This window comes from Akebia trifoliata, chromosome 2, assembly GCF_017979445.1.
Source record: "Akebia trifoliata isolate Shusen 1 chromosome 2, ASM1797944v1, whole genome shotgun sequence".
Lineage (NCBI taxonomy): Eukaryota > Viridiplantae > Streptophyta > Magnoliopsida > Ranunculales > Lardizabalaceae > Akebia > Akebia trifoliata.
In genome coordinates, this window is record NC_141376.1 from 22536135 (window position 1) to 22557274 (window position 21140).

The 21140-nt window shown below is 36.7% G+C and overlaps 1 protein-coding gene across 2 annotated transcripts in view; it reads left to right on the forward strand.

Annotated features, from left to right (window-relative positions):
• The first annotated feature begins 5587 nt into the window (after window positions 1-5587).
• LOC147409915 (P-loop containing nucleoside triphosphate hydrolases superfamily protein) overlaps window positions 5588-21140 on the forward strand; it is a 53037-nt gene continuing 37484 nt past the window's right edge. Inside the window, exons 1-3 of one of the 2 annotated variants that reach the window (XM_086432081.1) lie at window positions 5588-6018; window positions 12431-12497; window positions 12686-12805. In XM_086432081.1, the coding sequence (XP_086288207.1) occupies window positions 5758-6018; window positions 12431-12497; window positions 12686-12805 (448 nt within the window). In that variant the 5' untranslated portion in view covers window positions 5588-5757. Of the gene's footprint in view, window positions 6019-12396; window positions 12498-12685; window positions 12806-21140 lie in introns of both variants that reach the window. The other variant, XM_086432082.1, reaches the window with a different exon arrangement.

Genomic DNA, 21140 nt, shown 5'->3' on the forward strand with positions numbered 1-21140 from the left:
AGGTGTCTGAGACTCCGGGGGCAAGGTCTCCATGACATCTTCTAGATCATCCCCAAGATTATCTAGTTGGTTTACTGATGTAGATGGCATTGTACCAGATGCATGCGACCACATCCGGCTACCAATAACATATGTGCCTCCAAAGATTACATCTAATTGCTTCGCAAACATCAAAGGCTTCGATCGAAATATTGCATCTTTTGGATGATGCTTTAAAAAATAAAAATTCTAAATTATATATAAAAGAAATAAATAAAATTTAAATACATAAAATAAATAAGTAACAAAAAAATATACCTCTAACCACCCATCCCACCACTCCTCACTTGCATCTAATATACCCGTCTCAACATTATAAGAGACGCCAGTATTTGTGCAAATCTTATTCCAACGTCCTCAAAGTCCTTTTTATCTATCCCACTTATTTTTCATTTGTCTTCTATCATAGTAAATGCCAGTTATCCTTTTAAACTCCTTCACCAATGTTTCATATCCGATCTTATCAAGTACTTTATGTGGTCTCCTCCCCTTTTTAACTAATTCATAGCATATCTCGACCCAAACTTCATGTTGTTTGGGTGTCCAATTTGCTTTCGCACTTTTTGAATTGTTATCTTCCATCTGTCAATGGTAATAATAACAGTAGTGCATGGAACAAAACATGTCATATTCTACAAATAAATATTTTGATTTTTGCATAATGTATAATCAAAGAGAGAAACCAGGAGGCAATGTCAGGCTATCCTATAGATAGCCGAAAAAATGCACAGTTCTCAGTCCCACGGTGAGGGATCCCTGTGTTCTCAATCTTTGACTGTACAGAGTACAGTAATTGATGTGTGTGTGTGTGTGTGTGTGCATGTGTAAGATAAAGAAAAACATTCATGATTCAAATATTCAAACTTTAAAACTCAATTAACGACAACCACCACCAAACACAAACATCAAACAAACATGATTCAGTTCAAACTTAAAAAAAAACCATCACAATTCTACAACATCCAACAAACATGATTCAAATATTCAAACTTTAAAACTTAGTGAGATTGTCAGTAAAGACCCTTTTGCTAAAATCCAGTCCTTACTCGAGCAAACCTTACATTATGAATCATGCTACCATTATGAATCCAGCCTTTACTGGAATTTCAGCAAGAAATACATATTGAGTATCTTATTTTACAAATATATGAAATGAGTCCGGATTCTTTAATTCTGAGAGTTGATTAGCTAATTTACAAATAGAAAATATTTCCTAAAGATTGATCTAAAAATATTGTCTTGTGCATTTGGTAAAAAAATCTTATTTTGACTTTTGCACAACGATCCCGATCCGAACAGATTAATGAATATGTGAACAGAATCTAATACGTTTCATTTTATCATTAATCGGAAATCAATCCGATCCGAATACATGCCTTATTTTCTAATTATTAATGTTAAAAAAATATAAAATCATATAAATTTAAAAAAAAAATCTACTTTCCAACTAAATATAGAGGAAAATCAAAAAGACAAAACGTTTTATTTATATGTACGTACATGAAATTAAGAATAATAAAAAAGTATTAAAATATGTTCGGATTGGATTTGTTTGGGAATGGATTGGGGTAAATCTGAATCTAATCTGAAATTGTTTCCGATTTAAGATTCCAATTCGAAAATCCAATTTTTCATGTTTTTTGGATCGAATCGGTTCGAACATCGAATGTATTTCGAATCTACGTCAAACATGTCTCAAATGGGTTGTTTTCAATTTATAAATGTAATTGGCGCACTTCTACATCTTCATTCACTGGTAAAGAAACTCGTTTATTATCAACCAACTTGTTGTTGTCAACCAATTTACAAACAGAAAAATTCCATGTGAGTAACATCCACATCATCCAATTTACAAACCAAAAAACAAAATAAAACCAATTTAAATTGCCACTATCAGTTCTCTTTGAACCACTCACCATGTCAACTCTAAAAATTCATCTAGGCAAACCAAAAATGCACTAAGTTGACTTACAAAATTAATCCAGAGTCATACTTATATAAAAAAAAAACATTCATCATTTCAACTTATTAACATAAATAAAGATGAAATTTTTAACTTAACTTGATTGAATCCAGAGATTTTACATTTCAAAAAAAAAAATCATCATTTAAAAGAAAAAATCACAGATCAGAGGAAAGTTGTATTTGATCGTACCTGCCGTTAGATCTTGTAGTAGATTGTGAGAGAGATCGGACAAAAATCGCAGTTGGTGTTTGAAGCTTGTGAGAGATCGGAGATGGAATGAATCAGATCTGTAATTTTGGTGTTGCTGCCGTACAGATCAATCGAGAGAGAAGAGAGGTAGAGATCGATTGAGAAAGAAATGGGTTTCGTTTGGTTGGGAAGGGGTTGCTTTGTGTGAGATCGAGAGGGAGAATGAAAAGAGGTGTGATGGTATCGTCAATGGCGTCAATCGGAGATGCGTGCTGTCGTCATGACGATCTACAGGTGGTTTCGGTTGAACGAAAAACAGTTGCGTGCTGTTGAGAAGAAGAGAGAGATGAAGAAGAGAAGAACCGAGCAAGGTTTTTTCGAGAAGAAGAGATGAAGAAGAGAAGAACCGTGCGGTTTTGTCGCAGGAGCTGCTGTTCGATTTTGTCGTAGAGAAGGGAAGAAGAGAAGTAGAGAAGAGATCGATGGGTAGAGAAAAGATCGAGGGGGTATTTCGGTCTTTCTAAGTGAACCATTTTTCGGTGTTAAAAACTCCTACAAACGCGAATGTAAAAAGCGCCTATTCTCAGCTTTTCCTAACTACGTTTAGAAACGTAGATTTTTAACGCAAAATTTATTACCAAACGGTAATTTATGGGTGAAACACAGATTCACACCTCAAAAGCGCAAAAAAACGCATTTTGAAGCGGAAACAAACAACCACTTAGTTATTGGGGTATTTTTGGGTGTTTGAATCTTTCTTAGTCGTTCATTTTAACCTCCTTTTATTTATTGCTTCAATGAAATTTTCTCATATAAAAATCTAGATTTCCATACCCACCATTAATCATATATGCTTACGTTTACTGGGAGGTGCATCCATGCTAACTTGTCAAAAGTTGTTAAATTTAAGATTTGCAATATATGACATGGGCGAATTCCACATGGCAAACTTGTTCATCATCTTAAGTTTGACCATTTAATTTTTGTTTTACAATTTATTAAAATTACAAAAGGGTAGTATTGTCAAAATGACCATTATGTGTTAAAATTTTGTTTGTAACCAGAAACTTTTAAAAATAATAAGTAAATAAATTTTCTAGAATAAGATTTCAGATTTTAGAAAATAGAAACTAGATTTCAGAAGTGTTACTAAACATACCCTTAGTATACTAAAAAAAGTCATTAAATGGAAATATTATTTTAAGTAGCACCAAGTCAGAGTTGTTGGTAATGATATTATAGTACAATTCAAAATATAAAGATAAGTTTCCACAAAAGGAGAATGTGAGAAGTAAGTTAAACAATTGGTTGGGAGTAACTTAATAAGTTACTTACCACTTATGAGATAAAACCTTAAATGGGGTAATAACTTTTTCAAGTCTCATTGGAACGTGTTCTTTGATAGTACATACACCATTATCAAAATCAATGCCTATTGCACTATTTTAAAGGGAACAAAGGCATTGGTTCCATTTTACCTCTTGGGTGATGGTTTGGTCTTAGGGTAGAGACACCCTTTCGATTGTTGGCATAATCATTCGGTTGTTGACACCATTTAGTGCACACACATGTAAAAAAATACTGGAATTCCTTTGGTATTTATGAGATGATCCAAGTGGATCATATTCTATTCCTTCTCAAGTAAATCCTTGTAAGATTCTTAGATCTAACGAAGGCATTTCGTATTATTATAAGATTAATAATCCAACAATGTGGAGGTGTCTTATTAGTCCATATCGTTTGGTATATTATGCACAAACATCATTCAACTTTATATTTTGTCTTTTGCTTTTTCAATTATACCCTTTTAATTTGATTGTTTACTTGATCCTAAAGAACGTGGTAAACTCTAGTTGATGTATGAAGTAGGGGTGTTAACGGATGCTTATCATTTCGGATATAACAATATTCGAATTCGAATATGAAATTTTTATATAATATTCGAATCTGATGGATGTTCTAAAATTCTATCCCAATTCGAATCCGATTATCTTATCGAATATCAGATAATATTCGATTAGAATTCAAATAATTTGTATATAAAAAAAACATAGGGCCCGTGTGGATACAGGAGCCAGAAGTACTTAGAACATAAATAGTTTCATAAATACTTTTTGAAGTACTGTTTGGAGTAGGTGGATAACTAATGTGTGCTTGGATGCAGATTCTAAAAAGTACTGTCAGAAGTACTTTTGATAGAGTTTTGTGTTTGGAAACTATTTTGGATTCTGTTAAAATGATCAAAATGCCCTTATAAGTATCAGTTATTATTTTTAACATTATAACTCAACAAATTATTCTTCAAAAGAAATAAAAGTGATTGTTTTTATCCATAAAAACTAATATAAATACCCAACAATTATAAACAAATAGAAGATATTATGAGCAAATATATACAACCACTAAAAATATGAAGAAACTTTCACCACATCAATGGATAGTAAATTTGTGTGTAATTGTTCACATCAATATTGTGTGTAAGAAAATTTCAACCATGGTTGGAATGCTCATGAATAAATTATTGAGTAAGTAATTAGGGGAGTTAGAAATTCAAATTCAAATGCTATACTAAAAGGCTACTACAACATCAATGGATCCTAATAAAATATTATTTAATTGCATTTTTGAGGGTATGCTTGTAATTTTTAAATTTTATGAGTGGCATACTTGTCCCAAATGCTACACCAAAAAGCTACCACCACATCAATGGATAGTAATATAGTATTACTACAATTGCATTTTTAAGGGTATGCTTGTAATTTTCAAAATTTATGAGGGGTATACTTGTCCCAAATGTTACTCCAAAAGGCTACCACCATATCAATGGATAGTAATACAATATTATTCTAATTGCCTTTTTGAGGATAAGTTTGTAATTTTCAAAATTTATGAGGGGTATACTTGTCCCAATCCCGTCATTTTAATAATATTTTGTGACTCCGCGTAAGAGTAATTTAGAGAAGTAACACAATCGGTATTTCGTGAAAAAGCACTAAAATGACTCCACATTAAAGTAATTTTTTCTAGGAATTATTTATCCAAACACCCTTAAAGTGCTTCTGACTCCCCGCAAAAGTCAGAAGTACTTATAAAAGTCAATCCACACAGACCCATAATTTTTCTTCATCCAACTGATTTGTCATTATTAAAAAAACTTATTATATATTATATTATTTATATAATAAAAAGATAAAAAAATATTATACTATTTATATAAAAAATTAATCAAGTAAAATAATATATATTATAAATCGGATTTAAATGTTAATTCAAATTTATAAAACTATCCAATACGGATTCGAATTGGACATCCGAAATTTTCGGATTGAAATTCGAATCGGATTGGAATTTTCGACTATCCATTGACATCGGATGAAGTACCGCCTGCTGAGGTACTCTTTTCCCTGGCGCAAGCTGAAAATATCGGCCTAAAATTGCCTCAATAAGAATTCGTTCCCAAGGCGGGAAAAAGCGAGCCTCTCTCTCTCTCTCGATCGCGTTTTATCTCAGCTATATCCCCAATTTGCTTCAAACAAACATCTCTCTCTCTCTCTCTAGATCTCATGGAGAAATTTGTTGAGGAAGTAGTCGAGGTAAACGAGGGCACTCAACCACATTCTGAAAAGAGAACTCCTCGCCGTAGACTCATACAATCAACTCTTTTCCAACAAAAATCTCAAGTCAAAGAAGATAATTGTAAAAGTGAAGAAGACGTAGACGAAGACGAAGACGAAGACGAGGAGTATTGTGGAACTCAAAGTAAGAGTACGAAGAAGAGGAAGAGTAAGAGTAAGGGGAAGACCAAAGCAAGAACTCCCAAAAAGGTAATTTTGAATTTTTTCACTTTCCTTTAATCTTTTCGGTTGAAATTCTACACAATTTATTATAAGATTCAACAAATCTTATGGTTTTCAGTTAGTAAACAAGGGTTCAGAATTAATGTCTAAACAAAATTAAAATTAGATAATTAAAATTCAATCGAAGCTCATGATTAAATTTTATGGAAAAAAGGGATTTGTTGGTCGTCTATCTGATTTATGATCCTATTCATTGCTGAATTTCTCTATGCTGACAATGCCCGTGATCCCTGCAAATTGCAGCAATCAGATTTTTTGATTTACGTAGTGATATGGCAAAAGCGCTTCTTTTGACATGTGGTGTAGTCTTATTGGGCTGAAACTTGCTACATTGGGGATACTGTGGTGATGGAATGTATAAAATCCCTTTTTGGTAAAATTCAGTGTTTTTGGATTATCCCTAGTTCCGTTGTTGAGGTTTTTCATAGCTGTCACTCACAACCACATTATCTGTGAGAAGGTGTTCACTTTAGAGGATGCCTCCTTTTGTAAAAGAAAGAAATTGGAGTGTTTGAGGGCAAAGTGGAACACTTCCAAAGCCTTGTTCTATATAAAGGCTACCATGTTCAAGTGGCCCCCTCTTATCAAATATATATTTTTTCTTTTTTTAAGATTTTGTATTTAGGTGTGATGTTGTTATTAGTGGGGGTATCTTGTATTTTTATTTTTTATTTTTATTGATAATGAAATTTATTGATAAAATGGTTGAGAAAACCAACTAGAATTTACAAATTACAATTACAGAATCATGAGAAAGTAATAGAATAGACCCAATCCATCTTGCCACTAAATTATCGAAAAAAACTCCCCTAACTTCATTGAACACCTTGCACCAAAAGAAAATACAAGCAAGGGTCGACAAGTTCACCACTGATGCGTTGCTTCCTTTACCCTCAAAACATCTACTAGTTCGTTCCTTCCAAATAGTCCGACAAATAGCGAACGGCGCCAAGCTCCAAAGCACTTTCTTACCATCTAAGAAAGCACTACCCCACTCCCGCCAAGCATAAAACAAAGACAAGACAGTCGTTGGAAAACATCCTTGCATTCCAAGTCTAACCAAGAAGGAGTTCCAAATGCTTCTCGCGAAAGAACAATGTAGAAGTAGGTGGTCGATTGATTCCTCATTCTCTAAGCACAACAAACAAACATTCGGTCCATGCACTTCACGTCTCATCAAATGGTCCGTAGTTAGTGTCTTCCTCAATGTGGCACACCAAACAAAAAAGTCACTTTTGAAGGAATTTTCTGGCCCCACACACCTTTCTTTAGAAAGAAAGAGTCATCCCCCGCCAAAGACTTATAGAACAAACTTACCGAAAAAACCCTAAATGATTACCAACCAATGTCCTCACATCTCCTACCTCATTTGCGAACCTCATACCTTCCAAACAGTGCAACAAGATAGCTAGTCCCTCTAGCTCCCAATCATTAATGTTTCTTTTAAAACCAAGATCCCAACTTGTCCATCCTCCTCCTTGATTCAAAAATGCTAACACTGGCAACTCTTCATTTGTGTATAACAAAAACAAATTTGGAAATCTCTCCATGAAAGAAATCTCCCCGTGCCAAATATCTTCCCAAAAATGGACCCTACCTCAAACCGTCCACAAAATTGATTCTTTTATGAAATTCGAGCAAAACTTTGAGAATTCCTTTGCACACCCTACACTCATATGAAAGTCGTGTACCTCTAGTTTCCCACCCAAAAAGTTCTTCCCCAAACTTTGTTCCCACCACCTTCCTCCACAAGCTATTCACCTCTAGCCCAAACTTCCACAACCACTTCCCTAACAATGCTTGATTCATCAATCTCAATCTTTTAAGTCCAAGACCCCTAAAACTCTTTGGATGACACACTTTCCTCCAATTCACCAAATGAAATTTCCTCTTATCATGCCAAAGAAAGTCACGAAAAAGCTTTTCCAGCCTTTCCTCAATGCTTCTCGTCATAGTGAAAAAAATGAAAGAAAATAAACTGTTATACTTGACAAAACACTCTAGATGAGAATTAGTTTCTCGTCCTTCGATAAATGCTTTGCCTGCTAAGAGAGAAGTCTTCTACTTACTTTTTCCACCACAGGGTCCCACGTTGCTTTACTCCAATACTGAGTTCCCAGTGGCAAACCCAAGTAAGTAGAAAGAAATCCCCAACTGGCAACCCTGACAAGTCGCTAACCACGGAGTTCTCATTACATCCCCGATTGCAAACACCTTACTCTTAAATAGGTTCATAGCCAAACCCGATGCCACCTCAAAACAACACAAGACCCTGCCCAAGAAACTTACCTGTTTCTCAGACGCATCTAAAAACTGATAAAAAAAGAAGATCATAGGTCCCCCTTGCCTCGACAAGAAATCTACTAGATCACCATTCTTTGCCACTTTTTAAATCATACTACTAAGAGCTTCCGCTACAATCAAGAATAAAAAAGGCGAAAGTGGATCTCCCTGCCTTAACCCACTCGAGTTTCTGAAGAAACCTTCAGGCGTACCATTCACCAAGATTGAAAACGAAGCCGAAGAGGCATATAACATCCTCAAAACCCATACGCCCAAGCATGTATCTAAGGAAACTCCAACTTACATGGTCGTATGCCATTTCCAACAATCCTACTCCCCAACCCCAGGGCTCCTGATCTCTTTTTGGAATCTATACATTCATTTGCCACAAGTACACCATCCATAATTTGTCTCCCCTTAGTGAAGGCACTTAGAGTTGAACTGATTATCCTTGATAGCACCATCTTGAGTCTCGACGCCAAAATCTTCGAAATTATCTTGTACACCAACCCAAACAAACTAATTGGCCTTAGATCCTCAGTGTCCTCTACTCCCTCCTTCTTTGGGATCAGTGCAATAAAAGAACAATTAGAGCCAAAGTCCAGGAACCCATTACTATGAAAATCTTGGAGCACTTCCATCAAGTCCTTTTTTACTATCTCCCAACAATTTTTGAAAAAAACCATAGAAAAACCATCGGGCTGTGGGGTTTTGTCCCCACTGAAACTCATAACGACCCTAACACTTCTCTTTCATCGAAAGGTTTTTCCAACCACTCTCTTTGCTCTATTGAAATCTGATCAAACTCAAGTCCATCCACTCTTAGTCGTCTTCAATACACCTCCGAGTAAAGGTTCTTATGATAATCGTCTATTTCTTTTGCCATGTTCTCATCCCCTTCCACCCAAACACCATTACATTGAAGCTTTGAGATACGGTTACTTCTCTTATGCTGACTTGCCACTCTATGCAAATTTTTGTGTTATTATCGCCCTCTTTTAACCACTTCACCCTTGATTTTTTGCTTCCAGCTTATCTCTAACAACAACACTACCCTTTGAAAGCTTTCCTTCAAGTTAAGTCTTCTCACCTTCTCTTCCCCAAACAAGGTAATACTCTTCTCTTTCAAGTCAATAAGCTCAATGTCCTTGAGAAGGCATTTCTTTCTCAATTCTACCCTCCCAAAAGTTTCAACCTTCCATCTCTTCAACCTTTCCTTAATCTCTTTCAATTTCAGCCTATAAGAAGTCCTTAGCCTTCCTAAGAACTCCAACTCGCTCCACCAACCTTGAATCATCTCCTTGAAATTTTGATGTTGTAACCATATATTTTCAAACCGAAAAGGAGACAAACCTCTCTTATTAACCCCAACCTACAAAGAAATCGGGCAATGATCAAACGTTGGATTTGATATTAGATTCATGAACAATATCCTTGAAATGATCCTCCCAATCCATTGACACAAGGAACCTATCCAACCTATTCATTATAGGTTTCTCTTAATTGTTTGACCAAATGGTATATCCAGTGACTCGTTCCTATTAATGAAATCCTTGAACTCCCTCATTTTTCTAGTCAACCTTGAGCTCCCAAGCTTCTCAAAAGTGAATCTAATAACATTAAAGTTTCCCCCTATACACCACAACTTACACCAGTAACCCCACACACCGTCAAGCTCCTCCCCAAAAACTTTGCCTCTCCCTTTCGCTTATTGGACCATACACCCCTTTGAAGACTCAACTGAGATCATCCACGACATTCTTGTATAAAATTGAGATTGTGAAATCACCCACTTACTCCTCCTCAACCAACAATTCCCTCTTATCCCACATGACAACCACCCTTCCAACTGTCCCAATGATGGAAGAAAGACCCACTCTATGTTAAAAGAATACCACAACTCCTTTATGCCTTGCCCTCTTCGCTGAGGTTGATTTAATTGGGAAATCCACAATATTCCTTTGCAAGTCCTCCACCTCCTTCAGGTGCCTACTATTTTTTCTTTTTGTTCCACTCGTTCCACCCTCTATTAATTGAACTTGTACTTCCACCTCTTCCCTTACTGGATTTGCGTCTGGAATTGTCCAATGTGGTTACACCTGGCAGCTCCAAAAAACCCGTTTCATCTTGTCAACTATTCATAATCTTCTGGAAATAGGAAACCACCTTAACTTGTCTTTTAAAGCAACCACCAAAAGCACACTAGCATCCTCTTGGCCACTCTCTAACAACAATCCCACCGAGAAACTAATATCTAGAAGATTTTAAATCAGCCACCCCACCATTACATCACAAGATTTTTGTGACGCAATACTCACGAGATCACCAACTACAGCTGAATCACCTATTTCCAGCCCAAGATCCTCAAGGACACTACCCACCCCCAAAACCACTTAAGCAAATTTCTTCAGAGCCAAAGCTGCCACCTCAACCTCCTCCACGACCTCGACCATTGCCTGATTAGTATCCAAATCCATGCACACAACTATGGTCGACACTTACCCAACTCCCCCAGGAATCGAGAATCCCCCAAAATCACCTTAACGAACTTGTTTTCCCCTCCCCAGATGGATGCCGCCCACTCAGATAACCTTGGAACTACCAATAGCTTTCCTCCTTCCCCTTCATCAAAGCCCTAGTTAGTTAACAAGGCAGAACTCTCCACCTTGAGAAGGAAATCCATCGTTGACAAACTACTCAAATTTAACTCAGTGAAACCTTAAAAAAGTAAGTTCAACCGAGTTTGGTTCGACTCAGCTTCATTTGAGTTCACCAGACCCAACATTAGTTCATTAAAGAGTTTATCACTAATCACGGGCCTCTCTAACACGGGCTCCAGAATGTATCTCTGTTTTGCCAAATCCAACCTGACCTTTTTGATTTCAAATTGGACCTTGTCAAGGCTACATTGGCCTCCTAGGATTTGCGATTTTTTGTATTATGTTTTTTTTTTTCATTTCAAAACAACTTTTATTTTTTTAGAGAAAGGAGGTTTGGTGTATCAATCCAAATGAGAAGCATGTCCCCCATTTTATTACATTGGTACACTTTGGTTATTGATCTTGGAAGAAAATAAGAGTGCTCGTCGATTCTATTTATTATGCCTCCAAATAAAAGCTATCATCGGAAACTTCATGGTGTTTTGTATACCTAAATGTTGTAAGCTGACGAATGACTGTTGTTGCTTTAGATGATGTACTGATGAAAAATCATTGATTAATTTAGACATCCAATTAAGGGCTTGTTTTTTGACATTGAACTTGCATGTATCCATATTGGTAGTTCCCTCGATTATCTCATTATTATTTTTCAAGTGTCGAAGAGATGAATTTTGAGAAAACTAGGTTTTTGACAATGCCTTGATATCTCATTCAAAGTGCCAATTGCCAAACTAGTAATGCAATTTACTAAATTGACATAGTTATGAATTCACCAGCAATTGAATCCTTGACTCATTCCACCTTAGAAGAAGGATAACTCTTCAAGTTTAAGAAACACAATTATGTAGGATTTTTAATTTCAAGGATTATATAAGTACAATGTTTAGTCAAGGTAATGGCTAGAATGTCATCACTGATAACTAGCATATATTTTACTTACAACAATAAATGGGATAGCTGTTTGAAGAAGAGGAATGGAACACTAATATGTTATGCACATCTTGAGCAAGCTATTGTGACTCTCAGGTTCTCTTCATTTTTTTTTTTTTTGCTAGGTATAGGGTTAGTGGTTAGAAATGAAATTGGGTTCATGGGGGTTTGAACTTAGGATATGGGAACACTCTCAAGTTCTTTTCATTAGTTAAGTGTGCATTGAAGTAATGGTTAACCTTTTCTTATATCTCTAATGTAAGGTCCCTTTATGAAAGAAAGTCGTGCTGTGATCTCTACCTTGCGAAGTGGTTGCCTCTCAATTTCTAATTCCTTTTTTCTTTAACACACGTGGGTCTCTCTTTTAGAAGGCTTGTACTTGAGAAGTGGATTTGTTGGTCACTCTTGGCTTTTTTGAAGTTTCAATTGTTTTACTGTTTTCTCTTATCTGAATTTAGATGTTTACCTGCAGCTATGGATTGATCTATCACAAACTTGATTCACAGGCTCTAGTTACTGGCAAAGAGGCTTCAGACCGGAGATCAGAGAACAAGAAATCCCCACCCACCGTTGGTGAGTGAATGTCATGTTTTGGCCTTGCTTATTGTAATTTTTTTTTCCGGCTATTTATCTCAGGATTTGCAGGACAAAGTTGCATTATTAGACCAATATGTGTACAACATGCCATTTGTTTTTTCCTTTTTGTGAAGAGGCACCTTCTGTGCAATTGTGCATTTATTTGTTCTTTCTTGTCTTTGTAGGGTCTGATTTCTTTCTTAAAGTTTCCGAGAGGAGACTTCAACAGAAGCAACAAAAAGAACAAGGAGAAAGTTTACCAGAGGGGAAAGACAATATATCTCTTGATTTAGAATCTATGGTTGGTGAGTTGATTGCCAGCTTTCTTATGGTGTTAAGTTGATTGTATACTTTAACACATGCAATAAAACGATAAAAAGAACATTTTATGGAGAAGACATAATGGAGAAGAAGGGCAATAATTAATAAATCTTTAGAAAGTTACTTTTCATCTCAACTACGCAAAAATATACTCGATCACCATTGTTCCATCCATAACTAGTGTATTAAAGTATGGACTTGAGGCTAATCCCTAAGATAAAATCCTTATGGTGGGGATAACGCTTTGTTAGTGATGGCAATGAGTGTTGATGATGTTGTATTGTTAAAATTTGGGAGTGGAATAGTTGTCTTGGAAAAAGAATCGAATTTCTCTACATTTGGCAATTGCTCAGGCACAATGCGAGACACAATCGTGGTAACATGTGGAATAATTAATTTGAATTTACTTTCTATATTTTTAGGAGAGATATTTTCTAGACTACTAATACCATGAATCTTTGGTTCCTAAGAAGCAGGGCATTGGATGTATTTGATAAAAATAGAGTTGGAGGGGTATTATTAAAAAAATTGAGATTAAAGGGGTAAAATATGGAAAATAATAAAGTGGATTAAGGGGGTAGAAGAGAAAATATAGTAAAATTAGAGGAGGTGACCGATAAGTATAGGAAGTGTTCATGAGATTATTTTTAAATTTTGAGCTTGAAACTAAGCACTTTTTTTTTATGGGGACATCAAAGTTTGAAGAGTAGATTTTAATTTTATTTGATTTTCTATTTTAGGGTTTTATTTTTATGTTTTTTGGGCTTTTTTTATGTTTTATTAGCCTATGGTCTTAGTATAATGTTTAGGGATAGTTTGATAATTTTAGTTTGTCTTTTATTTAAGTTTATAAGGGTTGAAAATTTAGGAGAGAGAAAGTTATGGAAGTTAGGTTATTTATTTGGTATTTTAGTTTATTAGGATTCTTAGATTTATTTTCTTTATATATATATTGTGTTAGGATTTTTTAAACAAAGAATTTGATGAATAAAGAATGAGTTTCTTTTGTGGAGTGAAGTGAGTTCTCCACCATTCTTGGTGTGATTTTAAGAAACCCTTGGTGTGATTTCAAGGTTCTTTCTATCCCTTCTCTTTCTCTTCTAATTTTTATTTTTATTATTTTCTCTAAACATTTTTGAGTTCTTGAATTCTTGATTCTTGATTTTTAAAACCTATATACCTTAACACTTAATCCTTTCCCTATTTTCTTAACCTTTAATCCTTACCATACAAACCTTAATCTTTAACCCTTTCTTTATCCTATAAACCTAGATTCTTAATCATAATTGCAGAATGTTAAAATTAAACGTCGCAACCAAACCCTTGGGGTTGACCCTAAAAGGTGACCCTATTGTAACCAAATCCTTAACCCAATCCCAAATTTTAACCAAAACCAAAACCAGATTTTCGTAACCCCCCCTCTCCTCGATTTCCTTTTCTTCCCTCATCGTCTTGCATCATTTTCCCTCTTAAGATTTTCTAAGAACAAGGTTCTTTTATTAAAAGTCTAATTTTAGACCGTGTCCTAACTCCTAATTGCAGTTAAAATGATACATTCAAGGATAATATTAGATAGGCCTGACATGAATTTATAATTTTAGGTCGTGTCTTAACTCATAATTGCAACTAAAATGATAGATTCAAGGATAATATTCAATAGGCCTGGCATGATTTGTGAGTAGATAAGGAAAATGGGTATAAAACCATGTGAACTGGAATTTCCTGATTTATGTTCTTTTGAGAATGGGGTTCGGGAATGTTTGGATAAGTTGGATTTCTAAATGCATATATCATCTTCATCCTTCTTAGTGTTAGTGATTGGTTTTGCCTTGGGTTATTTCAGAAATTCTAAAGGTTTGAGACAAGAAATACCATATTTCCCTTTTTTGTTTAATGTAGTAATTGAAGCTTGGGAAGGATGGTTTGGAGTAGTGGTTTTTAGTAATTTGTATTGGAAATATTAGAATAGTTAGTTCTAGTTTGACTAATATCAGTTTATTTCTATTATTTCTCTGTAAGGGCATTTATGTCCATTCACTTATTATTGGTTATAAATATATACTAAGTTCTCATTATGAGGTTGGATTTTTCTCTTTTAAAATTCTTTTTGGTATTAGAGCCTAAGAAAAACCTAACGCCACCCCCTTTGGCCCCCCCTCTTCGTTTCTCCTCTTCCTCCCTTCTTCCTTCTCTCACTAATCCCACTACACTTTAACCCCAATCACCTTGCAACAGTCTTCTCCAGAGTTTCTCCCCTTTGGGGGCTGTTTTATTCCTTTAGATTCATATTCTTTTAATCGCATGTTGCGATAGAGATTTTATTAGCTCTTTACTGCTGTATTAGAGATTTGCACTATGTTTTTTGCCCTACATTAGGGTTTTCTCTTTGTGATCAGCTTCTTGTGCTGTTGGGTGAACTTCGATCAATCCTATAGGCTTTCACTACCCCCTACAGGTCCCTACTACTTGCCTTGCGATCAGACCTACTAGACCCAATTTGACTTGCGACAACAACAGACAATCGCTGTGTACACTTCGGTCAATCCTATGAGTTCCTAAACTGCCCTATGACAGCCTTGTGATCAGCCTTACAACAACAAACAGTTGTTGGGTACACTTGCAATCAATCCTACAGTCTCTAAATTGCCCTGCGACAACCTTGCGATCAACTTTACAACAACAAATAGTTGTTGGGAACACTTTGATCAGCCCAACATATTCTAAACTGCCCTACGACAGCAGCAAACAACTGTTGGGTGCCTTGCGATCAGCCCTACAACACCTTTAGGGTTGTGCGAAGACCTACGATAACAGCAGTGGCTGTTTTTATGACCTACGATAGCTCTTCTGGGGTTGGTTTAACCCTGCGATAGCAGTAGAGACCTGCATTGTGACCTGCGACACCTTTGTGACCTGCGAAATTTTGTTTTTTGGTCGGTTTAACCCTGTGACAGCATCTCTGTTATTTATGACAATACAAGGTGTTGTTTTGTGACCTTTTTCAATAGTAAGGGGCTGTTTGGAATCCTTCGGCTAGCAACAACTGCTTGATGGCCTGCTATTGGGTGTGCAACAACAATTACTAGCGCCTCTCTTACCCAATGACAACAGTAGTTGTTGTTTCTGGTATTTCTGGCCTTCAAACATACTACTATGGGAAATCTCCCTTCAATCCAAAGTTCCTTCTTGTTCATAGTGTGCAATGACGACTCACGAGACCAAGGATTCTACCACAACCCTTGGGCTAATTTCTCAATCCAGCATATAACCAATGCCCCACTAGATGATCGTAACTTTCAGTCTTGGTCCCGGTCTGTGCGACTTTATTTGGGTAGTAGAGGCAACTCTGGTTGGCTGTCAGGCATTATTTCTAAGTTACTCCTCACTGATCCAAAATTTGAACAATGAGAAATTGATAATTGCACCATTCTTAGATGGTTATTTAATTCCATGGAGCAACGCATCTACACTATGTTTATGTATCATGAGATTGTCTCTTCTTTGTTGTTAGCTCTCACTCAAACATATGCACATGCTCGTAATGACTTGCGGATTTATGAACTTTATCGGGATATTGCTCAAGTTAACCCAAGGAAATTAGAGTGTTGTAGATTCCTTTAGATTCCTTCAGTCCCATTGGGAGGAACTCTCGCACTATGAGTCTATGGTTGAGTTGTCTACCGAGGCAACTGGGTATGTAGTCAAAAGAATTGCTCAATATCGGACATATCAGTTCTTCATGGGTCTACACCCTAAGTTTGAGGCACTGTGGACCCAAATCCTTAATACCACGCTTCTATTGTCCTTATTTGAGACATTTGCGACCATTGATAGCGATGAGTGTCGTCACCGTGTAGTTCCCTCTCAGACTTAGCCCCCTGTTATTATCTCTGCTCCATATACAGATCAGATGGTTTTTGCAGTCAATTCGGATTTCTCTAACTCCCGTACTCAAGGATCTGGGAATCGAGGCCGTGGGAGTCGTAGACATAGTAAAGGAAGTGGTCTTACGTGTAGCCACTGTGGGAAGATTGGCCATGAGAAGGCCCGCTGTTTTCAGCTCTATCCCTACCTGTTGAGATCTTCTAGAAGATAGTCTCGTGCAACTATTGTGGAATTTACCTCTGTTGATCCTGTTTCCCTTGGAACTATTGATTTGCATTATCTTTAGTCACAGATTACAGTTATTGTACGGGATCAGCTCCAGGCTTAGACTCCCTCATCTTCAACAGTCGCATCTGTTACCACACCTCCAGGTACCTCTTTTGCATTTCATGCCAATCAGTTTGGCTTTGCTCCTCTGACTTGGGTCATTGATTCTGGTGCTTTTGATCACATGACCGGTGAGTCCAATCATTTTATTTCTTCCATTTTTCCTACTACTCATAATGAGGTTCGCTTTGTTGATGGGTTTCTTACCCTTATTCATAGTAAGGGTGTTATCTCCTTATCCCTTGGTTTTCCTCTTGATTCTGTTCTCCATGTTCTTCACCTATCTCTTAACCTTATGTCTGTGAGTAGTATTACAAAATTTCTGAATTGTTCTGTAATATTTTTCCTACTCACTGTCTTTTAGGACCTGACTTCGAGGAGGATTTTTGGCACGGGGTATGAGAGGGATGGGCTGTACTTTTTTGGCGCTCCACTTACTGCTGTTCCAGCTTCTGTCCTCCCACACACTGAGAATCATACTTTTTCTTCCCAGACTTTAGATTTATGGCGTGCTTGTTTAGGACATGCTAATTTTCAGCACTTATATTTCTTATTTCTTGCTTTAAAAACTTCTTGTATTGGACACAAATTTCAGTGCTGTGTGTGAGCTTTCTAAACACACATGTACCTCTTATATTCCTCGCATGCATAGATTTAATGTTATTTTTAATTTAGTTCATTCTGATGTGTGGGGGCTTTCCCTTGTTACTGCTTTTAATGGTCATAGATATTATGTTACATTTATTGATGATTATTCTTGTTGTACTTGGATTTATTTAATGCGTTCTCGTTTAAGGTGCTCCCTATTTTTGTTAATTTCCTTCAAATTATTCAGACTCAGTACAACATTACTATCAAATCTTTTAGAACAAATAATGGAGGGGAATATATTTTTGATGGGCTTCGGTCCCATCTCCACGAGCGTGGTATGCTTCATCAGTTAACTTGCCCGTACACTCCTGAGCAAAACGGGGTGGCGGAACGCAAGAATCACCACCTCATGAACATCGTCCGTTGTCTTCTACGAGGGATGCATGTTCCCAAGTCATATTGGAATATGTTAGTTCTTACTGTTGTTTTCTTCCTGAATCGTGTTCCGAGCTACACCTTAGGGGACAAGTGTCTCTTCATGTCCTTCGACCTAAAAGCACTTTCTTCCCCATTACATTGAGGGCTTTTTGGTATACCTGCTTTGTTCAGGATAGAACTCTTCATCGCACCAAACTTGATGACAAAGCTATTCGTTGTGTTTTCTTAGGTTACTCATCTATGTTAAAGGGGTATTGGTGCTATGATCCCCTCCCTCATCGTATTATTTATTCTCTGGATGTCACATTTTTTGAAAACGTTCCATATTTTCATGCTTCATCTTCTTTGCAGGATCCTTCTCCTATAGTGCTACCATCTCCAGTTTTCTCTCCATCTTCATCTTCGACGCCACTGCAGGTTTACTCTTGTCGCCCTCCCCCCTTTCCAACCTTGCCAATCTCCTCCTTGGATTCAGGTATACCCTTTTCTATATTTACTCTTGTTCCTTTTATTTCCGACTCTCACTTACCTATTGCACTTTGCAAAGGTAAGCGAGGGTGTGTTACTGATCACCCTATCGCTCAGCTTGTTTCCTATCTGGGTCTCTCTCCCTCATATCGAGCCTATCTTGCCACAACAGACTCTATTCGGGTTCCTCGATCTGTATCTGAGGCTTTATACGATCCTAGTGGACAAGAGCCATGACTACTAAGATGGATGCATTGCAGAAGAATCACACCTGGGAATTTGTTTTTCTTCCCTCTAGGGAGCAGACTGTTGGTTGTAAATGGGTTTTTATGGTCAAGTATCTTGCAGATGGTACTATTGATTCCTATAAGGCCTGTCTCGTTGCTAAATGATTTACGCAGGCTCCGGAAAAAGACCTTGGTGTCACATTTGCCCATGTCGCCAAACTTTCTACTGTCCGCCTTCTTATCTCTTTAGCGGCATGTCATTCATGGTTTCTTCATCACCTTGGTGTGAATAATGCCTTTCTAAATGGTGATCTGACAGAGGTCATTTATATGGATCCACTTCTTGGGTTTCATCTTCAGGGGGAGTATTTTGGGAAAGTATGTTGCTTTCTCAAATCTCTGTTTGACCTAAAGCAGTCTTCGCGAGCCTAGTTCCAACGTGTTTTTGAGGTCATTCTATTTATAAAGTTTTTTAGATGTCACTTTGACCATACTTGCTTTATTCGACGAGGAGTAGATAGTCGTAATACCATTGTCTTGGTTTATATGGATGATATTATAGTAACTGGAGATGATGTACAGTGGATTGATAGGGTTAAGAGGCAATTGGGGAGTGTTTTCTAGGTTAAGGACTCAGGTCCCCTAAAATGTTTTTTGGGGATAGAAGTAGCCCGTTCACGTCGCGGTATTTCATTATCTCAATGCAAGTACATTTGGATCTTCTTTAGGACATTGGTATGCTTGGTTGTCGTCCTGCTTCTTCCCCAATGGATCATAATCATCGTCTTTATGCTGAATCTAGGGAACTTTTATTTGATCCTTCGTCTACCAAAAACTCGTAGGCCATTTGATTTATTTGACTAATATTAGACCGGATTTGACATCTACGGTTAGTGTAGTAAGTCAGTTTATGCATGCTCCATGTACCTTTCATCTTGATGATGTGTATCGTATCCTTCGCTACTTGAAGTCTCGTCTTGGTCTAAGCCTATTTTATTTGTCTACTGCTCAGCCATATTTTTCCTGTTTCACTGATGCTGATTATGCGGGTTCTCTTACAGATAGGAGATCTGCCTTTGGTTTTTGTACTTTTTATGGTGGTAACCTTATCTCGTGGAAAAGTAAGAAACAGAGTGTGGTTTCTCGTTCTTCTACTGAAGCTGAGTATCGTGCTATGGCTCTTGGCACATGTGAGATTTTTTGGCTTAGATCTTTGCTAATAGAGTTGGGATTTCCTACTATTGGTTCTTCTTCGCTGTTATGTGACAAGAAGTTTGCTATCATGCTTGCATCTGACTCAGTCCTTCACGAAAAGACTAAGCACATTGAGGTTGATGTTCACTTTCTCAAGGAGAAAGTTCGATCTGGTGCATTTGAGATAGTCTTTGTTTCTTCTTCAAATCAACTAAGCCGATACGCTTACGAAGTCTGTTGGACTTTTTGTTACTAACTCTCATCTTGCCAAGCTGGGCCTAGTTGATATATTTACCCCAACTTGAGGGGGAGTATTGAAAATATTAGAATAGTTAGTTCTACTTTGACTAATATTAGTTTATTTCTATTATTTCTCTATAATGGCATTTATGTCCAATCACTTATTATTGGTTATAAATATATGCAAAGCTCTCATTATGAAGTTGGATTTTTCTCTTCTAAAATTTTTCTATTTGAAGAATTCTTATTAGATAGGGATAGTATGGTGATTTCCCACCCCCAATTTGTTGATGATACACTTTTTTTTTTTTTTTTGTGAGCTTTCTCGTCATCATCCGAGAAACTTAAGAGCTTCGGTTTGTTGTTTTGAAGTGGTCTCGGCTTGAAGCTTTAAGTCTTTGCTCTTAGCATAAAGCTTCAAAAGAATATGATTATTGGTTTGGAGAAGTTAGGAATAATACTATATTGGTGGATGTTTTAAGATGTTCAGTCGAGGCTTTTCCCTCCTCTTATTCGGGTCTCCCTCTAAGCACCCAATCTGGATAAAAGGTTTGATGGATCATGTTTTAGAAAGATTCCATTGGAAAAAAGGGGTTTTGATTAAGAGCGCTCTCTCTCAAGACTTTTGATAATATGATTTGTCTTTGGTCTCAATCCCAATATTTGTAAAGACTAAAGAGTGGAGAAATTCATTGTGGAGTTTTTATGGCATGATAATGAGAATAATTTCAAGTACCACTTTGTAAATTGGCTGAGTATTAATCTTCTAAAGGCAGAGGAAGGGGGATGGGTAGACCCATAGCTCAGTTGGTTTGACACATTGCAAAGCAACTTTGAGGTCATGTGCTCAAGTTCAGCTTACCCATAAAAAATAAGAAGGGGGTTGGGTAAAGGGATAACCAAAGAAATGAACTGGGCTCTTCTGTGTAGATTGTTTTGGAGGTTTGGG